Consider the following 11513-nt stretch of genomic DNA (forward strand, 5'->3'; position numbering starts at 1 on the left):
CACCTTGCAATACCATTGTGTGTGTGTGTGTGTAGAGATAGATGCCATTCACACTCTGAAAAAATAGCAGCTAATTTTAACTTATGTGAACAATGATATTAGCTGGTATTTACAATATTAAATAATAACACATAAATATTAAATAATAACACATAAACATTTTTCTATGAAAGAATAATTTGAGTTGGTGATTTTTTTTTTTTAACCATTCATATCCATCCATTTTAGTATATAAGCCGACATTTTATTATATAAAAACAATGAAGCAGGTGAGCATGTCGGCTCCTTGGCGTATAATTGATTATACACGTCGCAAATTGTAACAAATACTCCATTTTTTTTATTCAATATTCTATATTATATTTTTTTCAACACTCGATACGTTGCAAGTTGTAATACTACCTCCTGTCTTAATTATAAGGTTTCGTTTATAAATTATAAATGAGACTTTATAATTAAGACAAAAAGTAATAGTATAATAGTAGTACACAAAATTTTATTCAAAAGCTATGAATAATAAAATTTATTTTAAATAAAAGCAAGAGGCCCAGTATATAATTTGTAGCTAGGGCTTTCTAGTAACGACGCAAGGCGGCCGACCCCGCTTCTTTCCATGATACTGTAATACTCCTAAACATATCAGGTCATTTTGATGAATAAAATTTGAAATAAGGACTATTCAATGATTTTTTTTCCTCTAATATTGTTTCTTTTTGTTGATTATGATTTTTTTTATAAAATAAAAATAATCAACTTGCATAAAATAAAAAAATAGTTAAATTAATAAATATGTAAAAAGGACAACTTATTTTTTTTAAAAAATTTATTTATGAAGAAAAAGAGAGAGTTTATACACTCGCACGCACAGGGGTTTGCATTTTTCTTTTTTTTATAATCCCAATGCTTCTTTTGTACAAGTATGTGCATTATCATATTAAAATTATGAAGAAACATACTGTGGGAATTGCTATAAAATCTCAAATAAGAAAGATAATTAGTAAAAAATCTCAGTAACTTCCAATAACAAGTTTAAGGGTAGTAAATAACAACTACTCATTTGTGATTATGACTTACTGGTGATTTTTTTTCTTAGGACCCCAATATAATTCTCCCAAAATAAAATATTGCATTGCATTCTGGACTCAAAGAAACTGCCCGGTTTTTTATTAGCTAATTTTGATCTCAGATAGTATACAGTATTTAAAAAGTGCATATTCTTTTTATATATATATTTACTCAAATTTTTATTTTTTAAAAAATTATGTCGAAGCTGGTAAAAAAAATTATGTTGCTAAGTTCTTACTCAGAGATCTGTGGTAACATATGAAAGTGTTTTTACAAATATTTTTTTGCAAAACGAGAAATTTTTTTTAACATATTTATTTTATATGTCGTAAAAATACTTTTAAAATTATGATTTTATTTCTATAAGAAACCTTTGACACTGCCTATCTAAATAAAATGTACAGGAACCAAAATTACATTCAGACTTCAAGCATCCAATTGGAAAATTTGGCAGGCATATTTATGAGCTGGCGATCATGTTCTGAAGAGGCTTGCCGTACAAAATTCACGAGGATGAAGTGAATCTGATTCCCATCAGACCCATCACATTCACCCCTGGAAAAATGACATATGAAGGACTTGATTTTAATTCAGGTACTTAAATTTTAAGATCTTAGGGAAGGAAATAATATCTGCTTGCTATTTTCCAAATACAGTTATAAAAATAACTTTATATTAAAAAAATTATTAATAAATTGTGAACTAATAATCATAAGTGTTGATCAACAAATAAAAAGAAATGTATTGTCAATAACAAATATTAAACAATTAGTAATAAAAAACATATTTATAATAACAAATTTGATAGTTTTTTTTTCTTCAAACTTTATACAAAACATTTTAATCATTTAACTATATTTGTATAATACTATATCAGAATCACTTTCTCTTTTAAGATTCTGAACCCTTAGATACTTAAATTAGAATATTGCAGTCTCGACTTTTCCCTTTTATTTCCCTTTTGTTCTAATCTTTCCCAAATTTCCTTTTTTTTCCGCCTTTCTTTGTCTTCCCCTAAGCAAAGATAACTTCTTGTATGTTTCAATTTCAACATGCATCAACTTAACTTACTGAAATAGTTATTTATTATTCATCCAAGTTAATGGACAATAATGTTTAAAATACATTATTTTTGTTATATTTTCTGAATTGCTTAATATATTTAAGGATCAAATATTATTCAAATAATCATACAATTATTATTGATTAAAAATATATTTAAATTATTGTTTTAAAAGAATTTAAATGGTGGAATGAAAACTAACAAAAAAAAAAGTAAAAAAAGAATTGTTTAATTAGTATAATTATCATTAACAAAAATTTAATATTCCCTGCATTTTCCCTAATTCTATAGAATAAAAAGTAACAAAAAACTTTGTGCTAAATTGCAGATGAATTCCCATATATTTTTTTAAAAAAATATATGCCCGCCCCACCCCTGGCCGCCTCTGTTTTTATCTTCGATAGGGAAAAAACGCGCTTTTCTCCAACGAAGCCCGCCTCCGTTTCCGACCTCTCAAGCGTGAAATATTACCCGAAAGATGCAAACTTTTCAGCTGCATCTACCCTCAATCTTCCCGAAAAGTCAATTTACTTACTCATAACGCTTTTTTGGACACTCGTTAATCTACGAATCTTTGAACTTCCCCTGCTCCGGCCAAGAATCTTAATCAAACCCGCCCCTCAAAACTTATTTTGATTCACAAAAACGAAAAAGAGAAAAAAACTTACAATGCAAATGAGACTGCTTCACAATTCGGATAAGCCCATAATAGATAACTTCCCTGTCTTTCAGATTGGTTTTATGCTCGCAATACCTGGAAGCAAGGCAAGGAATGTGAGAAACCGAAAGAGCCTGCAACGGCAAACTTCAATGGAGGAGGAGAGAGAAAGAATGTGTGTTTCTTTTTCTCTCATGCTCTCTTATCATCCTCAACACAATTTGGTGACAGCTTTCTTGTTGGACTAAACAAAACCCTCAAAACCAAAACCCTGCCGCCAAAGTAACTTATTTCTGTTGTCCCTGTGTAATTTTTGTAACTGTTGTCATCATTTAATTAATTTTTATTATTATAATCCTTAGGTTATTATAAATAAACCCAACACTTTTTCCAACAATTTGCAGGCTTCTTTAATCCAGCAAGTCAGTTCCTTGCGCACTGAAGAGGGAGGGAGGAAGGAAGGGAAGGAAGGAAGCATTTTACTGAAAAGGGACACGAATATTAAACCCCACAAATCTCCCTCATCATTGTTGTTCCTTCAAGAATGCTTCCTCCTATTACCTGCATTCTGTTCTTATGTGTCTTGAGTTCCTTCTCTCCTTCCATTAGAGCTTCCTTCAACCTCACCTTGCCCCACCAGCATCCTTACCCTGAAGCTGTGGTTCATGAAGTTCACAGGTAACCTCTCTCTTTAATGGCTTCCGTTTCCTCTGGGAATATATTTCCCCAGCTCCAGTCACTTGCATTGCTTTGATTCTCATCTGGGTTTGTATCATCCCTCAACATTTTGTTCAAAAAGGAAATCTCATTTGGGCATTCTTCAAAAATCTCATGTTTTTATACTCCGCTTCGAAACAGGAAGTCAGAAACAGAGCATCTCTGTTTTTCCGACCTGGAATCTGAACCTTGCTTCATCCTTGTCTTGTATTCATCGGCATTTTCATCTAAAACGGCAAAATCCCATCTGGGTATTCTTCGTCATTTTCTTTGCATTTTGAAAAATTTGATCTCGCTAAACCAAAGCCCTTTCTCGGCATCCGAACTGAGACGGAGCATTTTGTGTTCCCGCCTCCTAATTTGTGAACTGAGTTTTTATTTTCTTTTTACCTTGCAGGAGAGTCAATGCATCTCTTTCCCGGAGGCAACTACTCGACGGCTCCGGAAAGGACCTCAGTAGTAGCTGTCTCACCGGCAATCCAGTAGACGACTGTTGGCGATGCGACCCTGACTGGGCGGCAAACCGGCAGAAGCTCGCGGACTGCGGCATTGGATTCGGCCGCGACGCCATGGGTGGAAAAGGCGGCCGGATCTACGTCGTCACTGACTCATCCGACCACGACCCGGCGAACCCAACTCCGGGGACACTTCGTTTCGGAGTGATCCAAGAAGAGCCCCTCTGGATCATCTTTTCCGGCAGCATGATCATCACTCTAAAACACGAGCTCATCTTCAACAGCTTCAAAACCATCGACGGCCGCGGCGCCAACGTCCACATAACTGGCCACGGCTGCCTGACGCTCCAGTACGTTTCCAACATCATCATCCACAACGTCCACATCCACCACTGCAAACCCTCAGGAAACACCAACATCCGGTCAAGCCCAACACACGTCGGTTACAGAGGGAAATCGGACGGCGACGGAATCTCAATATTCTCGTCCCGGAAGATCTGGATCGACCACTGCTCGCTGTCATACTGCACAGACGGACTAGTGGACGCGATAATGGGGTCGACGGGGATAACGATATCGAACAACCACTTTGGGCACCACGACGAAGTGATGCTTCTGGGGCACGACGATAAGTTCTTGCCGGACACGGGGATGCAGGTGACGATAGCGTTTAACCATTTCGGAGAAGGATTGGTTCAGAGAATGCCGAGATGTAGACTGGGTTATATTCATGTGGTGAACAACGATTTCACGCAGTGGGAGATGTATGCCATCGGCGGCAGCGCTAACCCCACCATCAACAGCCAGGGTAATCGTTATACTGCGCCGCCCAGTCCCGATGCTAAAGAGGTGAGTTTACTAATTTATTTTAAATTAATTTAATTTAATTACTTATTTCTTTTACTTAAGGTCAGATTGAAATCAAAATATAATTTTAAAAATAATTCTACAGTATATAAAATAAATATATAAAAAAATTTATTTTGATTTACAGATGAATGTTTTTTAAGTATTAAAATCAAACTATAATTTTTAAAGTAATATATAAAAAAATTTATTTTAATTTGTTTATTTGTTTGGTGTTCCCAAACAGGAACACCTCTTGATATAATTTCTCCTTAATATAATTTCTTGAGGTGTTTGTTTTATCGAATGCTAAAAGAGTTCATTTTGTTTGACTTGTTTAGGTATGTAGTATTTTTTTTAAAACATATACTACCTCCGGTTTTTAATATAAGACCTTATTTGACTTTTATTTTAGTCCTAAATATAAGACTCTAATCCATTTTGTCTCTCATATTTACTCAATTTTTTTCAAGATAATCCTTTTAATAATTATAGTTCTGATTAATACACTTGATTAGCAAGGATATTTTAAGAAAGACAACACTTATTTAGGACAAATAACTAACTAACTAACTTTCTTAATCTCCTTAAATTAGTTAACTGATTCTTATAATTAGGATTAGAGATAGTATTAGGTAATGTCCAGAGATTAATCCTATTGAAAATGGGTTTTTCAATTTTTTTATTTATATAGAATTTTTTTGCTAGCTATTTAATAGAAGTTAAACAAAATAAAAATTTTGTTGTTGTAGCAGTGGGACAGAAATTAAAAATATTTATGGAAGAATTTTTTAATTTATGGGACATTTAAAAAGGAGGATTGTTATTTAGAATAAATAAGAATGATTTTTTAAATATCGAATAAAACTGAATGATTGTAAAGGGATGAGAAATCACTAGTTATTTATGGGTTAAGTAAGAAGAATTTAATGAAGTGGTGTGAGGTGGATGGACAGGTGACGAAGCGTGTGGACACAGACGAGGGAGATTGGGCGGACTGGAACTGGCGGACGGAGGGAGACATTATGGTCAACGGCGCCTTCTTCGTGCCGTCCGGCGGTGGTTTCAGCGCTCAGTACGCCAAAGCCTCCAGCGTCGATCCCAAGTCCGCCGTCCAGATCGACCAGCTCACCCTCAACGCCGGCGTCTTTGGCGATCCCAGGTACTGTCTCTCTCCCTCTCCCACATCCCAAAAGGCTATTATCGTCTTTTCACAGAAATATCTGTACTGGGCTGGCCACCGCTCTTATTTCAGAAATTTTTAATTGGCCTTTGTCCTCTCTCCAGCATGGCCGTTCCCTTACGGGACCTTGCAGTTTTGCACTATTGATTATTCTCTCTCCCTCTGACCTCTGTCCTTTTTGTCATTAAAAATAGTTGTACTTCACCCTTAACATAAAAACTATTTAATTGTATTAGGTCATATATTAATTCATAAGATAGATAAATTAATTTAAAAATAAAAAATATAATAAATAAAATATATTAAAAATTTTTATTTGCCATTAAAATTAATTTTTCAGGATGAATGTTGTTTTGTTGAGTAATAATAATTACATAAATTAACATCCTTGATATTGTCCGTTTGCCCTTTCACTTTCACTCACACTTTTGTGTTTGCCACACCCAGGATTGTGCTAAAGGCTCACTTCACAAGGCACACATAACTAGTAGCACAAGAAGAAAGAATAGTAAAATGGGAAGAAATAATTTTTAATTGGTCAAAGTATATATATTTAGTTTTTTACCTTTGCATAATATTTTAATTTAGTTTTTTAATTTTAAAAAGTATATATTTAGTTTTTTAACTCTAAAATTTCTGGGTTTTAATAATATTTTTTGTAACAATGATGAATATTTTGAAAATTTAATTTAATTTGCTAATGTTTGAAAATATTTTATTAACATTTAAGATCATAATGTCATTATTTTTTTAAAAAAATATTAGAGTTAAAACACTAAAAGTTAATTTTTTAAAGTTAAGGGACCAAATTAAAATCTTGTATAAAATTAGAGGACTAAATATATATTTTAGTCTTTTTAATTTTGATTATAAGTTGAATAATAAATGGATTTTAAGAAAGAATGAAAGAAGAAGAGGGGTTACAGGGGATTGTGGGACCAAACAGCCAAAAAGCCACACGCTCTCACACTCACTTAGCTGTCTTTCCTTTATAAGTCGAACCCTGACCTTCTTGTTTTAGAGGGATTTTCATGCTACTAAATCATAATTTCTTACTTTTCACTTTCCTAACACTTTATATGGCATTTCATATCGTGCATAGAATAAATAAAATGTACATGGAGGAATATTTCATGAAAATGACGTTGGAAGAAAAATGAGGAATGGAGTTACAGACTTATAGAGGGAAGCACATGGGAAAGGAGTCCTCCCCGCTCCATCTTCCAAAATCTTCAACTTCTCACTCCAAATTAATATTCCCTGTGCTCTGCTTTCCACCTGGGCCCCTCCTCTTACTCGCATTCTTAATTTTTGAGCGAACTGGAATAATAAAACTATCTCCTGTCCTTGATATAAGACCTTATTTAACTTTTGTTTTGATTCTAAATATAAGATCCTAATCCATTTTGTTTTCTCATATTTACTCAATTTTTTCCAAGATAGTCTTTTTAATAATCAGTTCTAGTTAATACACTTGATTAGCAAGGATATTTAGGAAAGACAACACCTATTTAGAACAAATAATTAACTCAACTTTTTCTTAATCTCTTCAAATTAATCAACTAGCTCTTATAATTAGGACCGGAGGTAGTATTTGCTAAAACAGGAATCTAACTTACCCAAAAGCCTTTTTACTCTCTAGTTAACAAGACATTTTGTGGGACAATCTCTGATTGGACACAAACTTAGACCCTCACAGCTTCCAATTCACAAACAGCTAAGCTACTTTCCGTGTCAGCATTGGAACAGCCACTCTCTCTACTTGCTCTTCACTTTTACAATTACCCATTGCCTGCTGTCTCCCATTCTTTTCTAATCTTTCCCTTTTACCACTACCACCCTTTTACCCCTTTTCGTCTTTGCCAAAAACTCTTTTCCTTCCCATATTTGACCCCAAAATAACCTCAACTTTATAGATAATTACACCACTGAAGCCAAATCTTCTCACATACACAGTGTGCTGCATTATTTATATGTGTATGTATCAGAAATTTACATGCAAGGGATGCCATGTTCCTTTTTATGAAATGATTTGTCTTGTTCTCAGAGTTTGCAGTTCCATATTGGGGTAGAGTGCCCTACAAAGGCATCTCCTTTTGACATGTGGGACCCACTGACCCTCCCTCTAGTTATTACTTTATTATGATTCTTACATTCCTCATTAAGGGCCGCAAAACTTGAGGGCTGCCACTTCAGGAAAAAAAGGCTCCTCTCGCGTTGTTTTAAGACGCCATCACCCCTCAATTTTCTACTGTTTCTTGCCTGTCTTTTGCTCCTCAGTTCAGATCCAATAATACGTGTGCTGCAAGAGCAGTAGTGTATGTATTTACAGGGAAGTGATATAAAGTATGAATTTGATTTGATTGATAAATATTTTATTGAAAAAGAGCTCGTGAGTGCACCAAGCAAGCGCATCATTAGGCAAGAAAATTGAGTCTGAAAAGGAAAAGGGAGAGATTTTCAAGGATCTTCATTTAATCGCTATGGGACGGCTTGTTGAATTGTCACGAGAGATTGATGCTCATGTGGTGCATTTATTTGGAAGTATATAATAACTTGTATAATTATTGTTGTGAAGGGATAATGGGGATCTGTTTCCCGGGTTCAGCGGCAGTGGGGCCGTCGGCGGCGCCACCAGCACCGGCAACGTGGGTTCCAGCAGCGGCGACGATGGGGACTTCTTTGAATGATATTCAAGGGTAGTAGCAGCGAAGCAGCACCACCCTCACTCTCCATTGTTTCAATCTTTTTGTCTATTCTCATTTTCCATTTTGTACACTTTCACAGCCATGCCGTCCTATTGTCGTCCATACTATGATATATGATCTGATCATGCTATTCTAGGTATTAAAAAAAAAAAATTCAGAAATCAAAAGTTGTACTAATTTCTTTGTCTCTCTTAGAAGGGTAAATCATCACGAGATCTCGAGAAAGTATTACTCATCCAATCTTTAATATAAACTTAATTATTAAGTTGATTTTTGATTTTAAATATATGACTTATTTTTATATTATTATTTTTTTAAAAATTAACTTTATGGATATTCTTTTAATCATAATTAAATAGAAAAGGGAAAGATGATAATATTGTTTTAAGAAAAAAGTCATTTATTTCTTATAATTAACTAACTTATTTAACTTTCTTAATTTAGTCAAATTAGTTAAATAGGTTTTATATTTATATTAAGAATTGGAGGAGTATAGTCACTGAAAAATCTTAATAATAAGTAAGTAGCATAAGCTTATTGTTATACATATTGTTTATTTGTGAGACTTTTTAGTGTTTACATTCTTTTCTTGGGATTTCATAGTGATTTTCCCTCCTCGAATCAATCAATCATATCCTCTAAAATTCACTTCACTTAATATATATATTTCAAGTGAATGAGATCATAATATGAATCTCATTTTTTTCTTTTTAGATGGATCTAAGTGAAGTAAATTTTAAAGATCCAATTGAATACATTAAGCCTGGGAAAGGCATCAAATGGTTGGTTTGGGGCATGGGGGGTTTTGTTGATATTAGATTTAGAACGTATGGCGTGCGTGATAAGAGACACTTTTTTCCTCTGACATGTACAAAGAGCTTTATTTCACATGTGGACGAATAGTGTTTGGCTTTTGGGTCAGCAAAAGAATCGGTGGGATGCTTTTCATTTCAACTTTAACTATTGTACCCCAAAAAAACAAAAGAAAAACTTTAACTAAATGGATCTGAAAATGAAGGACAAGAGTCTGAGAATAAAGAAAAGATGAAAAAAAAAGAAAGGAGGAGATAGGATGAGTGCAAGCGGAGAAAGTGGAATTAGTGTTCCTACGTCATTTTCTTCCTTTTTTTTAAAAATAATACTACCTTCGGTCTTTAGTATAAGACCTAATTGACTAATTTGAAAAGATTAAGAAAATTAGTTGAGTTAATTATTTGTTACAAATAAGTGTTGTCTTTCCTAAAATACTCTTGCTAATCATGTATATTAGTTAGATATAATTTGATAAAACCTTTAAAGTGTAACTACTAAAAGGATTGTTTTGGAAAGAATGCATAAATATGAAAGAGAAAGTAAATTAGAGTCTTATATTTAGGACTAAATTAAAAGTCAGACAGTTCTTATAATGAGAAATGGAGATAGTAATGATAACAATAATGCAAATTGCCTCAACATGGCTTGTCCCCCCCCCCCCCTATTTCCAGCCCTCCAATTCCCTCAACATGACTTGGAATTTTGACTATATATAATATCTTATCAAATATTTCGGCTTAATAAGGTTTCCAGTAACTCATAATGCATCACCTTCGCATCATAATCTCTAGATTGCCGATATATTGTCGCAAGTGAACCTTTTTTGAAAAATAATAGGCTAAACTGATCAAAGGCATATATGCATGCAACTTTTAAATAATGGTGACTTCTGATACGATTACATATTTACTAATTATTAATTATGAGTTTAGTCTATAACTTAACACATATTTTTGCCAACTTATTTTAATAAATATTAAAAAGAAGTTCACATTTATATACATTGTTAATTATTAAAGATTGGTTCTAAACTTCTGAGAATAATTGAATTGACCAAAAATATTCAGGCATGAAAAGCAAATATTCAGCCCACGGTGGAGTGTTAGGGTTCAAACTGTATAATACAACAACAAAAAGAATATGATTTTGCTATTTACAAATGTCGACTAAGGACAAATTCGTTTCAATTCCTCCCTTTCATGCTTTTGCCGATAAAAAAAAAAAAAAAAAAAAACAAGAAAACTAACAGAAATTTGAACCCTAATTAACCAAAACCGTATGATCATGAACCCTCACAGTCCCAGCTAGTGCGGCCACTGCTTCCAACTTCTTCCAAGTCAACTGACGTTGAGCTTCCAAGTCTACAGCCATGGCTTCCTTCTCTGAGTACAGACTCAGGCAGCCTTCGTAAAGTTTAGAATCCATTTCAAGCAACATCCCACGCACATTGGCTGAGAGCCCATGCACTGCTTCGTTCCAATGCCCTTTCATGTTCTTCTCTACTGCCTCCAATATCAGTGGAAATATTACATCTCGATTCTCAGCTATTAAGCTTACTATGTGCCCATTGTTCCACAGGCCAAGTGTTCTTTCCGCAACCTGATCGATCCATGCAAAACTTATCAGAACCAATAGTCGTACGTATTCTCAAAGATCTGGATCAGGGAATTTTTTTTCCGGTTTCACTCTGCATTATCTAGTGATGGGATTTATCATTAATAGTAAATGACACAGAATCTGGGCCCCACACTAAGCAAACCAATCAAAGGAGTTCCAAAAACAATGAATCATATCAGTTCTTTTCTCTAAGCTTTATTAATCAAATATGGCATTTTTCTTTCAACGAAGGCATCTAGGTACTCAACTATGTCACAGAAGAGACTGCATAGGGAGAGAGGAAGTTCAAAGCAAGTAGTGTGACCAACTAAAGCCAAAGGAACATCCCAATTGTCATGCACAGAATTTATTTAGTAAATTAAAGCTTATGTTCTGCTTCAGAATTGAC

The 11513-nt window shown here is 34.0% G+C and overlaps 1 protein-coding gene across 1 annotated transcript; it reads left to right on the forward strand.

Annotated features, from left to right (window-relative positions):
* The first annotated feature begins 3107 nt into the window (after nucleotides 1–3107).
* LOC114751536 (probable pectate lyase 13) lies at nucleotides 3108–8805 on the forward strand. The gene is given in 5 exon segments (XM_028940194.1): nucleotides 3108–3464; nucleotides 3901–4807; nucleotides 5761–5966; nucleotides 8566–8669; nucleotides 8672–8805. Coding segments are annotated over 5 exon segments (1485 nt in total). The 5' UTR covers nucleotides 3108–3330.
* The last annotated feature ends 2708 nt before the right edge of the window (nucleotides 8806–11513 follow it).

The sequence above is a fragment of the Neltuma alba genome, unplaced genomic scaffold, assembly GCF_004799145.2.
Source record: "Neltuma alba isolate B1F8T4 unplaced genomic scaffold, ASM479914v2 tig00006977_pilon, whole genome shotgun sequence".
NCBI classification, from domain to species: Eukaryota; Viridiplantae; Streptophyta; class Magnoliopsida; order Fabales; family Fabaceae; genus Neltuma; species Neltuma alba.